General features: G+C 43.6%; 1 protein-coding gene across 1 annotated transcript; it reads right to left on the minus strand.

Annotated features, from left to right (window-relative positions):
- Positions 1–2,143: 2,143 nt before the first annotated feature.
- On the minus strand, positions 2,144–22,766 carry DOLPP1 (dolichyldiphosphatase 1). Its single transcript, XM_089669088.1, has 8 exons — positions 22,630–22,766; positions 12,939–13,039; positions 12,768–12,852; positions 12,542–12,641; positions 11,220–11,318; positions 8,561–8,689; positions 4,447–4,536; positions 2,144–3,249 (listed from the first exon to the last, which is right to left on the minus strand). The coding sequence occupies exons 1-8, from the start codon at positions 22,703–22,705 to the stop codon at positions 3,213–3,215; spliced, it is 717 nt and encodes a 238-aa protein (XP_089525214.1). The 5' UTR covers positions 22,706–22,766; the 3' UTR covers positions 2,144–3,212.
- Between the last annotated feature and the right edge of the window lie 1,952 nt (positions 22,767–24,718).

A 24,718-nucleotide genomic window follows, 5' to 3' on the forward strand; every position in this document is an offset into this window, starting at 1 on the left:
GGGTACTCACAAACCCATCATATTGCTGCCGATTCAGAGGGACCTGAGGCATAGCAGTTTGCATTCTGCCAAGGCCTACGCACCATAATTAACCTAGCTCAGTAGATATACATCCCCCCTCTGGAAGTAGTCAGGGATGGCTCTACTCCAGCCTCACTGATCCCCAGGAAGTTGGAGCCTACCCCAACCATGCAGTTTTCCCTGCAAAAAATTTGGTGAAGCCAGTGGCTATGATCCATCCATAACAATCAGCAGCAAACATTAGGAGCTCAGCCAGCCACCGAGGACTTGGAGCTTGAACAAATGAGAGTAAGGGAGGGCTCCACTAGAGTATTGGCATCCACCGGGATAGCTTCTTCTCCTACGGCAGTGAAGGAACCTTGGGGGAAAAAGGTAATGTGGAGGGAAGGTCCCACAAATAGGATACTTACAGAAGTAGCCTACAAAACCCCAGATATGCGACCCCTCCAAGTCCACTGTCCCTGGAATCATGGGGAAGCAAACTAAGAGGCCCCTGCAACTAGCACAAAGGCCTGACGGAAAAAGAACAAACCATTCTGATGTTCCTGCTAGGCCAGAGGAAACACAAATACTGGAGGACAGCATGGATTCCTGTCCTATATTCTGGGTTGTATTGAGTTATTATGTTATTCCATTAGTTGCCTTCAGTTCTTCCTTACTGTGGACACTAGCTGACTGTGCTCTTTTTATTTGATTGTGGATGATGCGTTTCCTGTGCTGTCATGGAAGATGAAAAAAGGGGAAAAAAATGGCTTTGGATAAACTTTAAAAGCATTACTATATAAAATTATAGTTAGCTATTAAAACCTTTTGAAATATCAGCCATACATGGAGTGTTTTTTTCAGCGAGTTTGCCAATTCACAGATTGGCTTTGAGAAGGGGCAGTAAAGCACAACCCATGTTAATCATTGCAAAGCAGGAAGCAGAGTCTGTGTTTGGATGAGAATAAGGCTGCACCCATAATTACAAAATTATATATATATATTTTTTTAAAACATTAACACACATTCATTCCTAAGTGTTAACTGTTTTTATATGAAGCTGATCTTTTACATGTAAATATAAAAATACAATAAAATACATGGAAAAGACTATGCATTTCCTTTAATACTTTCAGTCACAAACCTGGAACAAGAATGCTGCAATGCTCAGCGCATTGAGGACTTGTTTCAGATCACTGACTCAAGGCTTTGAAGCCAACAGGAAAACATGACAGCCAGGTAACCAGCATTTTAAAAGGGTTATGCAATGATAGCCTCCATATCTCTATCATTGCAGGTTTTCTTTATCGACAAATTCCCTTTAAAAATTTGTTACATTTGAGCAGCTGTCTCTTACAAGAGTTGAAAGAAACAGTTCTACTTTACTTGATTTCTGACCATACCACACAGGCAAGCAGACCAACAAATCACTCATTTGGATGTTTAGGGATGCACCAACCTTTTTTGATCTGCGAGTACCTATACTTTTGGTAAAGTACTCGCCAATACAGAGTACAGATACTTTGCGGTGCGATTTGCATCCATACAAAATTTATGGACGCAAATTGCCCAATCTGCAAGGAGAGGAGAGAAAGCCGCTGGGATTTCAAATCCTCATGGCTTTCACTTCTCTCCTACAGCTGAGAAACGAGAGCATCTGCCTTCATCTCCCACTAAGGTATACATCCCCATACGCCTTTCTCTCCCACTCTCTGCTGCGGGAAACCTCTCTGCACCGCTCCTGTGTGAACTCATGAGCCCGTGAACTACAAGCCTGGGTTCATACAGCAGCAGTGGGAAAACCGCATGTGATTTGGACAAGAATTGCATTCCTGTTCAAATTGCATGCTATTCTTTGTGGTGCAATTTGCATTTAATATTGACGCCAATCGCACCACAAAGTATCGGTTTCCAGTATAACAACATTTTCACGAGTACTTGTGAAAATACTCAGTATTGGCCCTGATACCAGTATCACTGCATCTCTAGATATGTTTAATACTGGCTTTACCCAGTGCACTCTAGGCAAGGTCAAATGTGAACCTTGTAGGAGGCTATAGAGCAGACATCTCCAACCACTGTCAGAATGGACATAAACAAGTCACATGAACTAAAACAGAGCACTCGACAAAAACCTCTGTTTAGACTCAAGTTGAACGGTTTAATGAATTATGTAAATCAGGCAACCACCTCTTGGTTTCATGCTTACAGGAAATGTATAATGCAGTGGGTATTTAGATGTACGGGAACGGAGCACCCGATGAGACGCTGCCGCCAGCAACATCAAAAGGCAGCCAAGAGCCCCATGTGACTTACAAGCCACTGGATGGGGACCGCTGCTCCAGAGCTTTGTCAGTTCACCAGATACTACAGAAATCATCCTTAAAGAGTAACCGCTCCAACAAATACGTATACCTTTCTCTTATTTTTTCACACAAACAATAATAAAAAAACAAAGATCACTAGTGTTAAAAGGGTTATTTGTAGTCCTTAATTGAAATCTTGTTCAAAGTGCAACAGGAATTGCTTCAAGCCCTCCAGCTGTCATCTTTCTGTAGGCACCGTGGCGAGCGTAGCTGCAGTAGAGTGAGACATCCTGCCGAGCACGCCAGTTATTAAAGCACACGTTCTTGAGTGCTTCACCATCCATGTTCAACAGGGTGTGAGGGTAAGTCCAAAAAAAGAAAAAAAGAAAGAAAAAAAAAAAAAAAAAAAAAGCGCAGCATTATCCAAAAAAGTTGCCGGAATTCACAGCATTATCCACCCCATATGTATTAGGTTTAATTTATATTTTTTAAAAAATAAATAAAAAATAAAAAAGGTGGGTATTCATGCAATAAAAATGGTTCAGTTCTTTCAGTAATTTGTTTTCCTTTCAGGGAAAGGGAAAGTAGGGGGGAAGTTAAGAAGAAAAAAAAAAAAAATGTTGTAGCTCTTATAATATTCCATCAGTCTGTCTTCCATCAATTGACTGATCATTGAACAGCGTGCATTTGAGTGCATTGGCCCCAGTCCTGACATGCAGAGGAGGGCCACTGGCAAGACAGGCATTGTATACCCAGTGAAGGCCTCTTTCTTTCTCTTTTGGTCCGTCAGTTTAAATGTTCCTCGGTGCGCCATAGGCTGTACTGGCTTCAGTTCCTTCCGACTGCCATGATATTGTGGACGCTACCGTCATACCCCACCCTGTCAGTTTGCTCGTTGTTGTCTCACTGAAGCTTTGTACCAAGTTTACGTTGTCTGTTTCTGGAAGGGTGACAAATAGGAAAACAAAACAGTCACTATGGGAACAGCAAAGTAATTGTGTTGATCCTAACAAACAACTTACATAATATGGCCAAAAGTTTGTGGACACGTGACCATCAAAACTATTCGAGCTTGGTGGACATCCCATTGCAAAACCATGGACATTTATATGGCGTTTCCCCCCACACCTCTCCATGGCTTTAGCAAACTCAACTCTTCAGATTTTGGAATTTGAGGTAATTTGTGCCCACTCAGCCAAAGAGAGGAGGAACTAGTGGTGGACAAGAAAATCTGGTTCACAGTCAGTGTTTTAATTCATATCCATGACATTCAATAAGGCTGAAGTCAGCAGTCAGGCTTTCCAAATTCCTCCGCACCCAAATGATCAAAATATGTCTTTATGGACCTGGCTTTGTGCACAGCTGGAACGCAAAGAGGCCTTCCCAAAACTGTTTTCACAAGATTGGTAGTGCACAAATAGTCGAATAGTCACAATAGTATGTTGTAGCATTAACAGTAAAAAAAAACTGATGAAGTTGGAGGGGTATCCACATACTTTTGGTTAGATTGTTTATAACTATCATCTTCCGATCTGTAATTCCAAATGACAGCTGAAGCCTGACTCATCTCTACAGGCAACAAAAATATGCATACATGTCATGATTTTGTGCAAGTGGCACAATGCTGATAAATCTAAAGATTGCACTGATTGTAACATGTGTGGCCAGGTATGGGCCAAATAGATCTTTGTAATATTCCCAAATTAATTTCCACATGGTCTTTCAAAAGAAAATTAAAAAAAAAAAAAAAAACAACACACACACTGTGTTTGGATACAATAACAAAAAACTGACAGAAGTCCACAATCTTCCCCGCTATCTAAAGTACAAAAAAAATTTAGATGAAATATAATGAAATACATTCTAGAGTGTAGGTCATTTGCAATTTCCAAGAGACTAATGCGCACGTGTAGAGTGTGTGCATCTTTAGTGTAGTCCCTTTCTCTTGTTATCGTGTCACTACTGAAATGAAAAATGGTTTACGCATTGTTGTACACTCCTTTTTTTCTGTAAGCAGGGTTTAGATTAGATAAAAATTCTTTATGAAGCAAGTTTAAAACGATTAACCAGTAGTGATCTATTTTGCAAATTTATTTCTGTGTGGGACTATTAAAAAAGATAAAAGAAACCTATTTACCTGGCTTCTGATCGAGTGACTGTGTACTCAAACCACAAGATATTGGGGATCAAACTGGTGTCACGGATAAGGAAGAATTCTGAGATCGGCCTGTGGATATCAAAATATAAAAAATTAATATGTACTGTATGGCTATTGTACATTTTCTAATAAATCAATCCTGTTTGGGAAAAAAAAAATAAAATATATGAATACATGTAACCAATTTAAAGCGAATCTTTGCTTTGCCCATGCAGAGCAAAGCAACAGGTTCACATTAAGGCTCCATGTACAGGGGACACTTCTGCATGAGGGAAACTGACTGCTGGAAAACGTAGATTAAAAAAAAATGTCTGTTTAGCCGCGTTTATGTTTAGAAGTGTTTTTTTAAGATAACCTCAGGAGACCTTCCAAAATGCCAAGAAAGCACTGAAAAACAGTAAAAAAATAACTATTTCAGACATTTTGAGAGAAATAGAGAGAAGCAGGGAGAGTAGTATTTGTTGAGATTAGCTGTCTTTTTTTTTTTGTGGTGTTTGGATGTGTTCCAGCTTATTTCTGTGCAGAAATTATTGCAGCAGTCTCTAACATTTTTTTCATGCAAAACCTCAAAGTATGGTGTACGAGGTCCATTTGAGTACCGGGAAAATGCTTTGCATTCATTTTTCTTGATGAAAAAAGGCTCTGGACAGCATCTGGAAATAGAAAAGTAAAAAAAAAAAAAATCTTTCAAACGCAAACGTCTATAAACACAGTTAGCCGCGTTTACAAGCATTTTGCGTTTGAAACGCTGATAAAATCTACTGCTGAACTCAAGTTTTCTGCGTTAAAAAAAAGACTAAACTCAACTGCCTGTAAACGATGATGTGTGCATGGACACATAGAAAAACATTAGGGAGAGTTCAGGGGCTGCTGAAAAAACCGCTGAACAGCTCCTAAACGTGAGTTTATCAGCTGCAGTGTACATGAGCCCTAACAGAGGCCCCACCGGCAGTAAATGCTAACCTTATCTGTGCTTCCCATGGGGACAAAGAGGATTACCTGGTACTTTCAGGTATGAAGGAACATGTGACTAGCTCTCCTCCCTCCCATGTGACAAGTATAGTGCTTCGACACAGGGAACAGGGAAAGAGAAGACAAGCATGTGCAGCTGGTGGGACCATCATTAAAGAGAACCTTTTACTATGGCCTGTATAGGTAAAAGCACAACCACATGAAAAATAAATAAATAAAATCGAGTGAACATATCAATGATTTTTACAGACCACCACATGACAATATGGTGTCTCAATGATTTCTCGTGCAGTTTTAGCCAGAGCTGTACTACTACCACCAGAGTCTAGTACTGAGGACACTTTAAAGCAACCCTGTCCTGCATTTAAAAATCTCCAAAAATTCATACCCTGTAAAAGAAGAGTATGTACACGCCTTGCTGGATTGCCCACGCCACTGAATGCTGCCCACACTCCAGAGGAATGATCTTCTCAATTCCGCTGCAAAATTGACTCTAATAGTGTTGATTTTCTAGGTCCCCTGCAGTTCTCACTGGTTCCTCCCTATGACTTACATTATTACAGGATAGAGCGGTGACAAGAAGGTCAGCAGGAGGAACCAGTAAGAGCTGTCGAGGACCCAGGAGATTGATACTCCTAGGCAGTTTCCCAGTGGACTCTGAGTACTCATTTTTATATGGAACAAAGCAGTGTTTGGCAACACAGGCCACAGGAAAGGCAAGAATATTCTTTTGCAGTAGATGCTTTTGTGAAGTTTAAAATAGAAAACACGGTCTGTTGAAACAATGTCCTTTTAACTCAACTCCAGCTTCAATTTCTTTTTTTTTTTTTTTTTTAAGAGACTGGAAGGGTTAAACCCTTTTCAACTTCTAGTGCCATCTGTTTTGACTTTTGAGAGATTTCACCTCAACTGATGTTTGAGAGAACATGCATAAAATCATCAAATGGGAACACACAGCAGAGTCATGAAGGCCATACATGGGTCGAATTCCAAAATAATTTTTTATTCAAAAATCGTAACTAAAATTTTCATTCGAATTTCGCACCATTAGTGGACCATGGTATCGGCCGATTTTCACGTGACCATTGAATTTGAGTGAACGGGTATGTTGGAAATTTTTTCGAAAAACAAACAAATTTCTAATCGATGATGGGAGAATCATGCGAGAAGTATAATCAAAAAAGAAATGAGAATGAGCTGTGACCTGGAGAAAAAAAAAAAGAAGATTCACAGCCACAAAAATTATTTTTTTTAGCAACATGTGGTGAAATTGAAGGCTTGGCAGGCAGAATTTCCAAATCAATGGTGGCACCATAGGATAGCAAAAACGCATGAAATTTCTGATTTTCTAAAGAAAATTTGTTCAGAATATCAACCTGTGTATTGCCTGCATAAGAAAGGTTTAGGATCAGAATTGTAATGTTGTCCATGATTCCATGTGGGAGGTCTACCTCACTTTCTGCACAGATGTCAGGCAGAACAGAACTTGTCCTCTATATAGATACAGACAAGATGGACCAAGACATGTCATGACTTACTACTATGACCTACTCTAAAGTTGAAGATGTCAAGACCTGTATTATGGTACATGTCTGGGAAGCGTGGAGCTCCCTGCACATACAGAATGAAAGTTATTGTTACAAATGTATGTGCAAGTACCTTGCGGTACCTACTGTTACTCTCAGTAAAGTTAAAGTGGACTTGATCTCATAAAGTAAAGCTTTGCTTTGTTATATTAAAACACACTTAGAAATGTTAAAGTGGTTCTAAAGGCTAAATATTTTTTCCTTAATGCATTTTCTGCATTAAAGCGGTAGTAAATTGCAAGAAAAAAAAAAAAAAATCGAAAATAAAATCTTCTCCCTGCAAGCTAAGAGCATAATGTGCTAGTATACATCGCATACTAGCACACTATGAATGACTTAACTGAAAACGAAGCCCTCCAGCAGAGAGCTGTCATGGCTCCCCAAGGCTTCCGTCTTCACCCGGTCTTCCTTCCAAGTTCAAAAGTTACGGCCATCTGATTTTCCTTGCCGCAATGTCATCACTCCTGTGCATGCGCGATAGGAGTTGAAAGTGCGGTGCGCATGCGCTGGTGACATAACTGGGGTTTCTAGAGTATAGATCTCCTATACGGCACATGTTTAGGAGATATTTACAGTACCTACAGGTAAGCCTTATTAAAGGCTTACCTGTAGGTAAAATATGAAAAAAGGAGTTTACTTACACTTTAAGGTAAAAAATGTCCCAGCAATTGTATGGCCCCCCCATCGCCTTAAATACTTACTCGAGTCCTATCGCAATCCGGTGCTGTGCCCATCTGAAGCAGTGATTGTCTATGTTCCATTAGCTCTTGCTGCTGTCATTCAAATCCTGTAAGGAGGAAGTGGGAGCAGGGATGCACTGTGTGTGACTATGGACACACACAGCCTGGCTCAGGAGAAAGCCCACAGGAGTGCCATCATATCAAGCGCCTTGCTTTGGTGCCACACACATACGAGGAGCAGCCTAAAGCGCTGAGGAGGTACCCCCGGAAGAGGAAGCTCAGGGCCACTCTGTACAATATCATTGCACAGAGCAGGTAAGTAGAACATGTTTGTTATTTTACAAATAACAAAAAAATTGCCTTTACAACCTCTTTAATGGAGCCTAAGCAGTGCCCTGAAAAATGTAACTTTTTGTGTTAAATTCGCCCTGAAAAAGCATTGCATTTCCTGGTATATGAGGTATCTAGGCACACCAGTGTATGCAGCCTAAAATCTGTATAACTGCAGTGTGAGAGGCTCTTCTGCTTCTATTCTCACCAGACTTGGTGAGGTCACTACTGTGCTGCTAGCAAATTCCTTTAAAATTCTTTAAAAACACAGTGTACTTGCACTGAAAAAAAAAACTTCTGACAGTACAGTAGGGCAATACTACTTTCCTCTGCAACAAGAATGAGAGTCTTCAGTGGAGATTAAAACAAAAGCTTCAGAATAACTTCTAATGTAAAATGCACTAAACCAACTTTCTCCATTTATCTGAAATGATGTTATTGCACTTTACAAATAGGAGTGCTTCAATACAGAATTCATCAAAGTATAGACATATTTTCAAGTCTTTGCTATTGAACATAGCTTACCAGGCTGCGATTCTTGGGAACAGCGGTGTTAGGATCTCCTGTGTGAAAACAAACCAGGCTATAGCCAAGATGCTTCCAGCCACAGCTCCATATGCAACTTGACTCCAGCTGTGATACACGAGATACACTCTGCAAGGGAAGCACATTTGTTAGAATGCAGTACAGTGTGCTTGACAGAACATATGACAGCATCTGTGCTCTTTTGTCAGGGATGTGCAAATCATATTACCCGACGCCCAGGACATGCAGTTCTGGGCGCCGGGCAGGTAGTTTTCTTTTTTCCATTTAGCGAAGCAGGGGTTTCTTTATTTTCAGATGGAAATTCTGTTTTTACTAAATGCGATCCAAGCGGCTGATTAGCTGCTGGATCACTTTTAGAAGCAGCGGGAGGCGTCGGCAACATAGTCTGGCTCCTCCTACTCTCCTCCCCCAGGTGACATCCCGAAAGTCTGGACAGCCAGCCAAAGCCTACAGAGGGCAGGAGGGCCTGAGGAGAGGACATGGAACAAAGGAAGGCCAGGGCCTTGTGGGGAGCCCAGTGGGAGGAGAGCAACACCCCCCCCCCCCTACCCCCAGCTGGCCACCCCTTCCCTGTGAGTCCTCCTCACCCTCCCTGTATATAACCATTAAGGCTGCACACTTCCATATTTACACCTCACCCCTTCCCTGTATAGAGATATGTGAGCACTGATACATATCACCCCACCAATCCCCACTGTCCATGTATCCTTTATGTACTCACCACACCCCCTTCACTGCCATGTAGATACCCCCCCCCTTCATATATAGCCCCCTACTTATTTCAATAAACTAATACATATAACTCCCTCAACAGTCTTTTGTTGCCCTGGTTTTCCAGGGATGCGTGAATCCTATCCCCCCAACGCACGGGATATGCAGTTCTGGGTGCCAGATAGGTAGGGGTTTTTTTTCTATGTAGCCCTGCTGGGAGTAAGCAGCAGGGTTTTGTTTTTTCAACTGGTGATTCTCTTTTCACTAAAAGTGATCCAAGCATCTTATTATCCACTGGATTGCTTTTAGAAGTGGTCGTAGGGGTCATCCCCTCCCCCTCCCGCAGCTCAACAGTGTCTCTCAGGCTTACGGTTCTCACCAGCGAGCCCAGGAAACAATCCGGTGGTTCGCGCTGCTGCCCATAGAGGTGAGGAGAGAACAGATGGTCTCTGATCACCTCTATGATCTAGGAGGCCAGCAGAGACATCATAACGTCACTTGTGGTTTAGGGCGGATGTAAACTATTTTTTTTTGGAAAGCATCAGATCAATCTTGTTTTTTTTATCTGATGCTTTCCATGGTAGAAAGAGATTTCAGGTCTTATAGACCTCAGATTTCTTCATAAACAGGACCTGTCATGCTTTATTGTTATCACAAGGAATGTTTATATTTCTTATGATAGAAATAAAAGTTATAAAAAAAAAAAATAAAGGGACAGCTTACACAGGCAAACGCATTCATAGGTTATGTATGCATATGTAAATGGTGTTTGTACCACACGTGAGATATCGCTGCAAATAGTGAGACCTCCTCTGTAACTGTAAACTGGTAACCTGTAAAATTTTTTAAAGTATCGCCCAAGGAGATTATTAAGTATTGTAGTTTGTTGCCATTCGACAAGTGTGCGCAATTTTAACTGCCTCCCGCCCGCCATATAGTAAAATGACAGACGCAAGGCGGATCTCTCGTTCTGGGAGGACATCATATGACGTCCTCTCAATCTAACCGCAGATGCGCAGCTCCGGGAACATGCAGAGCGGCGATCGGCGGTGCACTGTGTCCCTCGGACACAGCGGATCACCGATCAACGGAAAGAGCCGAAGATGTCGGCTCGGTCATGTAATCAGTTGTGTCCAATCACAGCTGATCACATGTAAACAGGGAAATGCCGATTATCGGCATTTCTCTCCCCACGAGCTGTCACGCTGACAGCTCGTGAGGAGAGGAGAGCCGGTAATCGGCATTCCCCGGAGGGGACATGTACACAAATCATCAGTGCTCTGCCTTTGATGATCTGTGTAGCCCCATTAGTGCCCCCTGCCAGTGCCCATCAGTGCCAGCTTTCAGTGCTCATCCATGCCCCCTGCCCATCAGTGTGTGTGTGTGTGTTCATGTTCTTAAAGTGGACCCCGGAGCTTGATTTAGCTGTTCAGCATGCGCTTGTACTGAGCACCTAAGTACTTCCATGTGCGAGGATAACTTGAAGAAATACTTTTTTTTTCCCTCATTGGGATCAGTGCCTCATTTACTAGCTCAGCAAATGCAAGTCTGCTGGGCGTTAGGAGAGCTTAACACTCCTTTCCCTGATGAGCACCCAAATCAATGCTTGTCACACTGCAAGATCTCTCCCCTCCTGGGTGTGGTGCTGGAGACAGACAGGAAAGGGAGTAGGAGACAAACACCGCAATGTTAAAAACATTAAAAAAGTTTAAGTCATCATAAAGCCCCTTTTGTTTTTTTAAAAGGCCAAGATGTTCCTAAAAGCACCTCTGCTTAATAAAAAAAACATCAACACTTCATATTTTCCATCCTGGACAATTTTTTTATTTTTTTTTAATCATTTTTTTGTCATGATGGACAAGTAAATTGGGACCCCGACTTAGGAAAGTAGTTTTTTTAAAACATTTCCACACCCGACTGTGCTTACCTACTATATGACACAAGACATGCTGCTGTCAGGAGACACAAGGACAGCACGTGGCGCCAGAGCAGGTCCAAGAACCGAGCGTTGTTGGTCTGGTGCATTCTGAGAAGACAGCAACATGAGAGGAAGTTCAGAAATACCAAGCCAATTTAAAGCTGATCTTAAATATATACTAAAGCTGCCCATAGTTGGATCAAAATTTAGCCAGTCTGTGCTGAACCAGCCAAATTATGATCCATGTATTGCCTTTCCCTTTCAACAGAAGTTGGACGTTTGATCAATTTCTGTCGAACAGGAATGTTGGAAAATGTTACTTGATCAGCAACTGCTGATCAGTGTATTCTGACAGCAGAAGAATCACGCTGTCAAAATAAAATGTCCCAGTGGGGAGGATTCCTTCATTCAACTCAATTGTGTGGATGGAAGAATCCATTTGTTGTTTAGAAAAAAAAAAACAAACAAAAACCTAATCATCTATGGACACCTTTACATTGGTCCTGTTTGCACCAATGCAAGTATGCACATCCCATACCTGAGGGAACACTGTGGAAGCTGACAAGCACGGTAGTAGTCAGCACTTCTAAAGGGATTGCTGATTTTTTAATGTATACAAGGCATTCTCTGATTGGACAAATGGAGATAGTGACATCACAGCTCCTCCTCATCGCCTTCTTGAATCAGAGTATGCGAGGTGTGACAGAGCAAAGCCAATGAACCTCTGTGATCAGTGTGCAGCCGCTCTGCACAGAACCCAGCGATGACTACTACAGTGAATGTCAGCTTCCACAGTGGCCCCTCACATATGAGATATACATACTTACATTGGTCCATGCTGGACTAACATAAATAAGCAAATATGCAATTAATATTTTTTTCTTTATGAAGAACTGCTATTCTATAGGAAATGTAGAAAAGTATATGTGACTGTGCCCAGGTTCTATAATTTGGTTGCTTCATAGCTGTAGATCTGCAGTGTGAGATCTCTAAGGCTCTAGTGTCTCTGATTTCTATTCTTATGAGATTTGATGATGTCACTGCTGTGCACCTATCTGTACTCCTTGCTGGAGAGGAAGTTGTACTTGAGGACCTGTAGTGCAGGAATATTCCTGCTTCTGCTTAATTTAGTCTATGAATGTGTGCTGCCTCCAGTGAGCTAAGGAAGGTATGCTAAAGCACTAAAGGGGTCTTTCTTTACACCAAGAAGGGCTATTGTTTCTTTAAGAAGTTGTATTTTTTAGCATCAATAGCACACACTACATTTCCCCTTAAAAACAATATACTACCTTTTATTTATAGTAGTGTTAACTTTTAACAATCCAACTCACCTTAAATAAAGGAAGAGGAATGAATATACAGAGAAAAACCACATGAACTGAGAATGACTGGAGGGTAACCCATACTCTGTTGTGACTGTTGTGTGTGTCCCTGTCAAATTAAGGGCAGAGATTACGAAGTGAAAAAACAGCATCTTCTATAAATCAAATTCAATAAGCCTTTTTTGCACGGGTGAACCTGAGGCAGTAAGCCTTCATCATGTGAGTTAATACTCACCTTCACAAGGACGTGGCTCTCTCACTATATTCTTTATTAACCAGTTTACACCTTCATTCGTTACCAAGCCCCCCAGAAAGGAAATCTGCATGCAAAAAGGTACAAAGAGATGTCATGATCTGGCAGAGCAGGGTGACAGCAAAGTCAACCAGTAATGACATGTGATCTGACCGTGTGAAGTTCTCTCTTGAATATGATTAGCGTCACAAAACTGACGAGAATGAAGACTGGCGATAGGCTGAGGTAGGCCAACAGCTGCCCATAGACGTCCCCTGTAGGAGAGACAGAGAGCAGAAGATAGATGCTTTAGACTACACCATTATCCAACACAATGAGGTTCATTACTGTTTTTTTTTTTTTTCTCATTCTTTAATGCCAGAAACCAATACAGGATTGAGGCAGCGTACAGAACAAAGACATACCACAGATCATCATAATAGAACATATACATTAGACAAAAGGAGTTGGAGGTAATTTGGCTTAATTTTTTTATATAAAACAACTGAAGTAATGAACATTTCTGAAAAAGTGCAGTTGTCCATGGCAACCAGATCTTTGTTACAAATGACTGGTTATTGCTGGCAACAGCTCCACTTGCTCTTTAACCCATTAGTGACTGAGGGTGTTTTACATTGTTTTAAATGTTAATGCCTAAACACAATTTTGCAACTTTGACATGTGTCAGTAAAACTGTACATATCATCCCAACTACATTGCGTATCCAGGTGGATTATACCTAATTTTTTCAGAACAAATTGGGCTTTCATTTAGTGGTAAATGGTAATGGATATCTGTTTTTATTTTTTAAATATCAAAAGGAAAACTGGCCCAAAATATTAAAATATATGGATGTGGACACTAGTTTTTTTTTTCACCGTCACTTTAAATTTTTTTTTTTTTGCTGTCGCAATCATTGTCAACATCCCTTTTGACAGCACTAGGCATGTAACAGGTACTCTTTATGGAGAGATATGGGGTCAATAAGACACCAAATCCCTCATCTGCCCCTTAAAGCATTTGATCACACCAAAAATCCTTTCCTGCTAGCTAGCTGCCTGGATTGCTTTTACAACGGAGCCGACATTCAGATCTAAAGAATGGTACTAGGATGATGCCTGCAAATAATAAAGTATACAGATCTTTCTTACACAGGTTTTTCAGTCTAGGTGTTAGGAGAGGGGAGGGAGTTCTTTTAAGATTAGTTAGCTTTATCCTGGAATTATATCTTAAAGGGGAATATGGAAACAGAACCAGATTTCAGGTTGCTAGACTTGTGGTATGTGTGTGTGTGTATATATATATACAGTCATGGCCGAAATTGTTGGCACCCTTGATATTTTTCCTGAAAATCAAGTATTTCACACAAAAAAGGTATTGCATTAACACATGTTTTGCTATACACATGTTTATTCCCTTTGTATGTATTGGAACAAATATAAAACAGAGGCAGAAAAGCAAATATGACATAATGTCACACAAAACCCCAAAAATGGGCTGGACAAAAGTATTGGCACCCTTAACTTAATATTTGGTTGCACACCCTTTGGAAAACATAACTGAAATCAGTCGCTTCCTATAACCATCAATAAGCTTCTGACACCTCTCACCCGGAATTTTGGACCACTCTTCCTTTGCAAACAGCTCCAGGTCTCTCTTATTGGAAGGACACCTTTTCCCAACAGCAATTTTAAGATCTCTCCACAGGTGTTCAATGGGATTTAGATCTGGGCTCATTGCTGGCCACTTCAGAACTCTCCAGCGCTTCTTTGCCATCCATTTCTGAGTGCTTTTTGACGTATGTTTGGGGTCATTGTCCTGCTGGAAGACCCAGGATCTTGGACGCAAACCCAGCTTTCTGACACTGGGCCCTACAGTGCGACCCAAAATCCTTTGGTAATCCTCAGATTTCATGATGCCTTGCACACAGTCAAGGCACCCAGTGCCAGAGGCAGCAAAACAACCCCAAAACATCATTGAACCTCCACCATATTTTACCGTAGGTACTGTGTTTTGTTCTTTGTAGGCCTCATTCCGTTTTCGGTAAACAGTAGAATGATGTGCTTTACCGAAAAGCTCTATCTTGGTCTCATCTGTCCACAAGATGTTTTCCCAGAAGGCTTTTGGCTTACTCAAGTACATTTTGGCAAACTGTAGTCTTGCTTTTTTATGTCTCTGTGTCAGCAGTGGGGTCCTCCTGGGTCTCCTGCCATAGCGTTTCATTTCATTTAAATGTCGACGGATAGTTCGCGCTGACACTGATGCTCCCTGAGCCTGCAGGACAGCTTGAATGTCTTTGGAACATGTTTGGGGCTGCTTATCCACCATCCGGACTATTCTGCGTTGCAATCTTTCATCAATTTTCCTCATCCGTCCACGACCAGGGAGATTAGCTACAGTGCCATGGGTTGCAAACTTCTTGATAATGTTGCGCACTGTGGACAAAGGCAAATCTAGTTCTCTGGAGATGGACTTGTAACCTTGAGATTGTTGATATTTTGCCACAATTTTGGTTCTCAGGTCCTCAGACAGTTCTCGTCTCCTCTTTCTGTTGTCCATGCTTAGTGTGGCACAGACAGACACACAATGCAAAGGTTAAGTGAACGTCTCTCCTTTTTATCTGCTTTCAGGTGTGATTTCTATATTGCCCACACCTGTTACTTGCCCCAGGTGAGTTTACAGGAGCATCACATGCTTGTAACATTCTTATTTATCCGCAGTTGTGAAAGGGTGCCAATACTTTTGTCCAGCCCATTTTTGGAGGTTTGTGTGACATTATGTCGAATTTGCTTTCTTTCCTCCCTTTTTTTGTTTTGTCCCAATACACACAAAGGGAATAAACATGTGTATAGCAAAACATGTGTTAATGCAATACGTTTCGTGAGAAATACATGATTTCCTGGAGAAATATCAAGGGTGCCAACAATTTCGGCCATGACTGTATATATATATATATATATATATATATATATATATATATATATATATATATATATATAAATTTTATGTAGGCACAGTCCTCCTGCACTGCCAACCTAACTATAATGACACCCCCCCCAGAAACCTACTTACATTCCAAAATAGTGAGAACAGAGGCGGACTGACAACTCATGGGGCCCCATGATCCCTATTGCCCGGGGGCCCCACAAGTTGTCAGTCCACCTGTCCTTTCCCGAACTAAAAAAAAGCCTATGAAAAAGGTACCAGGGGCATCTCATGGGGCCCCCTACTGACCCCGGGCCCTCAGGCAGTGCCTGAGTTTCCAAATAGTCAGTCCGCCCCTGAGTGAGAACAATAAGAGAAGTGAACTGGTGCTGCGCTGTGCTTCACTTTTCTAATAATGATTTTATGGACCCAACATTAAAACAAAGCCTATTATATTTGCCTACAGTCATGCTGTAAATAAACTGCATGCATACTGATATATTTGATATCTTCATAACTCGCTTCCCACAGCCGTAAAGAGCCACAATTTTAGGCAGCTGACTGATGAGATACTGTCTATCCACAACGGTCTCTTTCCTACATCTACTGTAATATATTCAGCATCATAGCAGAAACATTTTGCAAGCTCTATCTGAATGAAACATACTAAGAGGAACACAGGATCTGCCAGCTTTCTTCTCAGAATGCTAGCTTGCTTGGCCATAATGCTGACCTAATGGCTTCACTAGTTTCATTTTAATTAGAAATGTTTACATCAGTTGGACACAGTCTGCATCATATGTTTTTTAGCTATAAACAAAGTATCAATCTAGATGCGTACAATGAAAATAAGATACATTCCATAGCCCCTTAAATAAAGCAAGAGGCATATCATTTTTTGTAATACATCATTATATCATCTAATGTACAAAAATGTAAAACTGGTAGAATTAACGCGGTATGTAGCTCCCCAAACAATCTAACATTATTAAGTAAATAGTATTCAGAGTCTTGCAGGTGCCTTCAGAGAGGTGACAGGTAGTGAAAACGCACTATGTTGCCTCCTTACTGCCTTTTTCACACGAACGTTCCAATCAGGTACGCTTGTCCGTTTTGCAGATGGTCCCGAGCGTAGCCTCCATTCTCCTCACCAAAAACAGATGGATGGGGACTTGTTCCCCTTTCATCTAGTGCAGGGGGTCTCCAAACTTTCAAAATAAAAGGCCACTTTACTGTCCTTCAAACTTTGGGGGGGGGGGGGGCCAGATTGTGGCCAGTGGGTGAAGAAAGTGCCCCTGCGGCAGTGGGAGTAAACAATGCCCCATCATTGGTATTAGGGAAAGTAATAATTTCCCATCTGTGTTGTCAATGGGAGGAATAGTGCCCCCATCATTGGTATCAGTGGGGGGGGGAACAGTGCCCCCATCATTGGTATCAGTGGGGGGGAACAGAGCCCCCATCATTGGTATCAGTGGGGGGGGAACAATGCCCCCATCATTGGTATCAGTGGGGGGGAACAGTGCCCCCATCATTGGTATCAGTGGGGGGGGAACAGTGCCCCCATCATTGGTATCAGTGGGGGGGGAACAGTGCCCCCATCATTGGTGTGAGGGGGGAATAGTGCCCCCATCATTGGTGTGAGGGGGGAATAGTGCCCCCATCATTGGTGTGAGGGGGGAATAGTGCCCCCATCATTGGTATCAGTGGGACGAAGAGTGCCCCCATCATTGGTATCAGTGGGACGAAGAGTGCCCCCATCATTGGTATCAGTGGGACGAAGAGTGCCCCCATCATTGGTATCAGTGGGACGAAGAATGCCCCAATCATTGGTATCAGTGGGACGAAGAGTGCCCCCAACATTGGCATCAGTGGGACGAACAGTGCCCCAACATTGGCATCAGTGGGACGAATAGTGCCCCCAACATTGGCATCAGTGGGATGAATAGTGCCCCCAACATTGGCATCAGTGGGACGAATAGTGCCCCCAACACTGGCATCAGTGGGACGAATAGTGCCCCCAACACTGGCATCAGTGGGACGAATAGTGCCCCCAACATTGGCATCAGTGGGACGAATAGTGCCCCCAACATTGGCATCAGTGGGAGGAATAGTGCCCCCAACATTGGTATCAGTGGGAGGAATAGTGTCCCGTCATTGGTATCAGTGGGAGGAATAGTGCCCCGTCATTGGTACCAGTGGGAGGAATAGTGCCCCATCATTGGTATCAGTGGGAGGAATAGTGCCCCAACATTGGCATCAGTGGGGAGGAGGAATAGTGCCCCATCATTGGTATCAGTGGGACGAATAGTGCCCCAACATTGGCATCAGTGGGGAGGAGGAATAGTGCCCCATCATTGGTATCAGTGGGACGAATAGTGCCCCATCATTGGTATCAGTGGGACGAATAGTGCCCCATCATTGGTATCAGTGGGACGAATAGTGCCCCATCATTGGTATCAGTGGGACGAATAGTGCCCCATCATTGGTATCAGTGGGACGAATAGTGCCCCATCATTGGTATCAGTGGGACGAATAGTGCCCCATCATTGGTATCAGTGGGACGAATAGTGCCCCATCATTGGTATCAGTGGGACGAATAGTGCCCCATCATTGGTATCAGTGGGACGAATAGTGCCCCATCATTGGTATCAGTGGGACGAATAGTGCCCCATCATTGGTATCAGTAGGACGAATAGTGCCCCATCATTGGTATCAGTGGGACGAATATTGCCCCATCATTGGTATCAGTGGGACGAATAGTGCCCCATCATTGGTATCAGTGGGACGAATAGTGCCCCAACATTGGCATAAGTGGGACGAATAGTGCCCCAACATTGGCATCAGTGGGACGAATAGTGCCCCAACATTGGCATCAGTGCAAGGACTAGCGCCCCATTGTTGGCGTCAGTGGCATGAACTGTGCTCTACTGTTGCGGACAATGGGGGGGGGGGGGAATAATACCCCAGGGGCCAGGTAAAAGCAAGCAAAGGGCCACAGTTTGGAGACCACTGATTAGGGGATCAGATTGGATGGCAGTTGGATGTCAACGGAGAGGAGGTCTGTTTACATCCGACTGCCCATAGAGGACTGTATCTGCATAAGTGGAGCAGACATGGACCTGTCATCTACTTGCTCAGCGGGCATCAACAGACAGATCACTTGCTGAACAAGCGGATTGCAAGAGGATTCCGCCCCATGCGAAAAAGGCCTCAACTCCTAAAAAGCTGTACCACTTTACTGCAACCACATGCATTGCACATGTTACAGTGCAAACCTATTCAGTGGAAGTGGTCTGGTTTGGCAGGTGGTACTGCCCAATAGATGAATACATCACTACAAATAGGTCCACTATGCCCACTAACAATCCTGATACCAGGTGCAAGCCCGGTTCGCAACCAAGGAATCCTGTGAATCAAAATGAATTACTATATGGGGGATGAATTATTATATGGGGGATGAATTACTCTATGGGGGATGAATTACTCTATGGGGGATGAATTACTCTATGGGGGATGAATTACTCTATGGGGGATGAATTACTCTATGGGGGATGAATTACTCTATGGGGGATGAATTACTATGCTTACTATGGGGGAATATTACTATACTTACTATGGATGACACATACACATCATTCATCTACTCTTGGTCCGGCCCCCGGGTCCAATATATAAACCCATTGCGGCCCTCAAGTCAAAAAGTTTGCCCACCCTTGCTTTAAAGTGTCAGTTCACCTTTACAGAAAAAAATCTAAAAAGGTGAATCAACACCGGACACCCTCCCCACCCCCTGGGTCCCAGCTGTACCTATCTCCAAAGACTGTCAAGCTATCAACTACCCCGCAGTTACTCGAGTGGTCCGATAATTTGAAATTCCCACTCTCCTTCCTCTTATCTGTGCTGTGCTTCTGGGTCAGGCAAGATTGATTCTGATCGGCCAGCGCCGTCACACTGAATCAATCTGGTCCCTCCCGGGAATACTGCACAGAGAACAGGGGGAAAGAGCAGGATTTCGAATTCCCAGACCATTGGAGCAGCTGTAGGGGTGCTGACAGCTCAGCAACCCTGGAGGTTAGTACAGCAGGCACTAAGGGGTGGGAGGGCGTCTGGTGTTAGTTCATCTTTACATGTTTTCTGGTGCGCTAACCCTTTAAGAGGACAAAGACCTTTTTAGATCTACTTCCAGTGTGGGGACACCTGTATTTAAAAACATTGAAGAATCGCTGAAAGGTAAGAAAGTTCATAGCAATGCAAAAAAATGCCCAGAGTTTAACTTTAATTTCAATGCTTCCTTCTCCTCTTCTGACAGCCTACGCAGAAGCTGCAGTCAGGATTTGACAACTCAGAACCCAGAAGCATGGAGAGCGGAGTGCTTCCGAGCTCATACAGCCTAGGAGGGGCTCAGTAAATGAGACTGTCATTTCTCCTGACAAAGGAACAGTGGACTACATCTATTTGTTGTAGGACATTCATAGTTCATGTGACTGGCTCACAATGAGGGAACCACATGGGAAAAATGAGACAGCTTCTGATCACCCTATAACAGACATAATGGTGCAAGGATATTCACATTATAGGGTTGTCCAAGTGTGGGCCTCTTTCTTTAATTTTAGGAATGTCTGTGGTCTGTATCCCCCCCCCCCCCAATCCCACCCCCCTGAGGGTCAGGAACCTGCACTGCCATATAAAATAAGAAATGTCATCAATGTTCCCGTCTTCTCTGACAACCCTATGATGATGTTTACGCCTGATCTCACCATGCGCTGTGCAAGACCAAGTATGGTTTAGTATTGCTTATACATTGCCATGGTAGGAATGTGGGGCTCAGCACAACTGACGCTCACATTGCTTTAGCCACAGCAAAATACCTGGATAAATAGTAAAAAAAAAAAAAAAAAAAAAGTTTATTTTCCCCAAGATCTCACAATTTATAACAGATCTTCCTGGAAGGTACTGGTAACATAGCCTTCCCAGGGGTCATCTGTGATATTGGGATGTTGTTAGATCACAATGCAGAGCTGCATACACCACAGCTTTTTGGGTTAGTGATCGGTCTTACCTCTATTTTAATGTCTGCATTAACAAAAGCATCTAAAAGGATCAGGGAGCACCTACCACAAACAGGGTAGTGCTTTTCATTGTCTTCTTAATAACTGTGGGGGAAAAAGGGGGGGGTAAGCTGTCTTATCTATTTTGTTACTTTTGCAACAGAACACTGGATGAAATGGACACAAAATTACCTTGTATTGGGCTCATAAAAGGACTGCGCAAAAAGGCAGCAGAAGCCCCTGGGTAGAAAGCCCAGCATTAGCAATGCATAGCAAACCTTGCACTACTAGCACAGTGGCTTAGTGGTTAGCACTTCTGATTCTCAGCAGTAGGATCCGTGGTTCAAATCCAAACAAGGACACCATCTGCATGGAGTTTGCGTGTTCTCTCTGTGCTTGATGGGTTCCCTTCCAAGACATGCTGGAAGGATAATTGGCCAAAGTGTGTATGGAAGATAGGGCACATTAGCAGTTGGGGGGCAGTAAAACGTCTTAGTTGAGCGGCATTTTCACCAATCCCTCTTTAGAAGTAGAGGCAGCAGCTGGGGGGTATACATGCTGCAAGTGTGATGCTATGCTTTACGGCCACAGCAGGAAATGCACCCTCTATTGCTCTCAGCAGGCAAAGCGCCGACCGAGACCCCTTTAGGTGAACAGTGCTCTTTTCTCCCTATCTCTCTATTTTTGTCTCTCTCTCCGTCTTCTCACTATGTAGCGGTTAAAGCAGGCAGTGAGGATGTAATACAACCTCTGCTCAATGCCTGTGAATTGCTCTCTGAAAAGCAACACAAACACATATTGCTCTTCAGAGACCAAAGCAAGTAAGAACAAGCCCTAAGAGTGTAAGCAGAGACTGATGTAAAGTGTAAAATATTAAAGCAGCTGATAATATTAATGCAAATGATTGGCTGCTGTGCCTGCGCAAACACACCAGCATGAACCCTCTACAGTGTGAGCCTAGCCTAAACCCCATAGATGAGTTAGTGGTGCATTTTAAAAGGCAATAAAGGGGGGTGCCAAGGCTAATGTACCGGTGTGCCGTGCAGACAATCAATACAAATACAGCCAGTAAGACATTGGTGTGGGTGGGTGTTGAACACAGACCGGGTGAGCTTTGGGGGGGGGGGGGGGGGTACATGCACCCACACTGATGTCATATTATTGGGACACAGCGATTGTGTCAGTGCAAGCCACTGGGTCCTGACTGACATGAATGGGCCTGCCGATACGGGGGATGCAAGGAACACCTGTGCATCCCTGTACTGGTAAACACGGCCTTACATAGGCATGCGGTAGAATACACCGTGTGAATGAAGCCTAAGCACCACCTGGGGAACACTGCTGGCAATGCAAGGCACCACCAATGCTGCCGTATGTACTGCTCCACCGGCTCCCTGATTTCACAAATGTAAGTGACATGGACAGGAAGTCAGGAAGCAGTAAAAACGCAACTCTGCCGCCTATTTTTACCACCTGTGTGACAGCGGCCTAATAAATAAATGTGTGGAGGGGGTGACGCTGCACTTTTATAACCTTTGCCCCCTGTGGGAGGTCAGGGTGTCCAGGAATTCTGAACTAGGATTAGAAGTCCTGACACTTCAGAACAGTCCTATCTTCAGCATATCTCCTGCATAGCCCCCCACTTCCACTAGGTGGTACAGAAGGCAGCCAGACAAAGGCTTGTCCAGTCCTTAAACCATTAGACAGGCCAGCAAAGCACACTGCAGTCCTGCCGCGCATGCGCGGTTTTAGCAAACAGACCGTTCCTATAGCGCATGCGCAAAACCCAGACAGTCCCATAAAGGGATCGCAGTTTCGCAGATAAACCCATCCCCGTGACTCCAATTCAGCCAGCAGCGGCCAAGGGACTGAAACGATAAGCCCGTCTTTACCTGCAGGATATTCAACGTGCGTGAGGGAAACTGGGCGCCATTGAGCTGAGAGCGAGCACTGTTCTACTGCCGCCATCTTACCCGGATACCGGGCGTTTGGAAACAGCCAATGGTGAAGCAGGAAGAGGCGCCGGCCAATGGGAGGAAAAACACAGCAGACACGTCGGAAGGAGCCAATGGCAAAGCAGAACAGGTAGCGGCTGCGCCCAATAGCGACGCTATCAAGGAGAGAGGGAGGAAGCTGGAGCGTATATGCCAGTGTGTCAGCCAATCCGAGGGATGAGCTCTAATGCAATAGCCAATCGGGTTTGGCAGAACTTGTTTCGGCGAACGCCCGACGCTGTGGTAGACTGAGTTTAGGGTAGCGGCCAGTTCCTATGCGGTAGAGTGTTGGTGACGTGAGGTCACGTGTGCGGGCTCCATACTGTCTTCTGTGCAGTGTGCGACCTCCTGAAGGAATGTGAGCGGGAGAATTCGAATGTCAAACCGTGTTAGTGTGCTATAAATAAAGAGTAAGTGTCACACTGACTCCTAATGGAGGGAAGTCCACAATTATTCAGAAACAGCTGAGCGGATAGTGTGAGGAAGACATTCAATGAAGCATTTGGAACAGCAGATTTCTTTTTGAGCTGCTTTCACAATGTATCACCATGGTGGTGGCAAATTCCACCATAATTACCGCCAATTTCACTGCTTCTTGCTCAGGGCTTGCTAGTTACTAGGATGCTGGCAGGTGCTGGAGTCCTAGCAACCAAACATGGATCCCAGGCCCTATTAAGCTTAGATATTACCCAAACTACTGCAGAATGTAAACAAGGTACTGGGTGGTGTCATTAAAGCAGAACTTCACCAAAAGCAAGGTCTGCCTTCCAGGTGGCTCTACCACCCAAACTTCTCTTCCGGGTGCGAGCATATGGTGCCTACACAAATGTACCCAGGGAAGCATGAGACAAGGAAACGACAAAGTGACCTAAGCAGGAAAACATAGGAACTGGGGTGTAGAAAAATGGCAGCAGGTGGTCAGGATGAGTCAAAATCTGAAATATCTGGCTGTAGCAGGAGGCAGTTTGTTCACTGAAGGGCTGGGAAGTGGCACAATAATGAGGGTCTGCAGCAGTAAAGCATGGTGGAGGTTCCTTGCAAATTTGGGGTTGCATTTCTGCAAATGGAGTTGGAGATCTGATCAGGCTCAGTAGTGTCCTCAGTGCTGAGAAATACAGGCAGATAATTATCCATCATGTCATACCATCAGGGAGGCGTGTGATTGGCATCAAATTTATTCTCCAGCAGGATAACGACCCCCAAACATACAGCCAATGTCATTAAGAACTATCTTCAATGTAAAGAACAGGGAGTCCTGGAAGTGATGGTTTGGCCCCCACAGAGCCCTGAGCTCCACATTATGAAGTCTGTCTAGATTTACATAAAGAGACAGAAGGATCTGAGGCAGTCTACAATCATAGAAGATCTGTGATTAGTTCTCCAACATATTTGGAACAACCTACCTGCCGAGTTCCTTCAAAAACTGTGTGCAAATATACATAGAAGAATTGATGCTGTTTTGAAGGCAAAGGGTGGTCACACCAGAAATTAATTTGATTTGGATTCCTCCTCTGTTCCATTCTATGCATGAAGATAAAAACCTTTTGTGTGCAGCAGCTCCCCTCTAATACTTACCCAAGCCCCACTGCGATTCAGCGATGTGCAGGAGAGCCTTGGCTCTCCAGGGACTCTTGCTCCTCATTGGCTGAGACAGCAGTGGAAGTCGTTGGCCCCGACTGCTGTCAGTCACAGCCAGTGACACAATGAGGAGAGAAGGGGCAGGGCCAAGCCACAGCTCTGTGTGTGAATGGACACCCTTGCTCTGGGGGCAGGAGGCAGGTGCCGGTGGAGGACCTGAGAAGAGAAGGATCGGGACTGCTCTTTTTATAATTAATTTATTTTTTTTAATTGCCTCTTCTCAAGAGAGAATACATTTAGTTCCTCTATTCTTTCCTCATAGCTGATCTCCTCCATGCCTCTTATCAGTTTGGTTGCCCTTCTCTGCATTTTCTCCAGTTCCCCAATGTTCTTTTTGTGAATTGGTTCC

Source organism: Staurois parvus, unplaced genomic scaffold (genome assembly GCF_062004578.1).
Source record: "Staurois parvus isolate SC_StPar_1 unplaced genomic scaffold, SC_StPar_1.0 ptg000068l, whole genome shotgun sequence".
Taxonomy (NCBI): Eukaryota; Metazoa; Chordata; class Amphibia; order Anura; family Ranidae; genus Staurois; species Staurois parvus.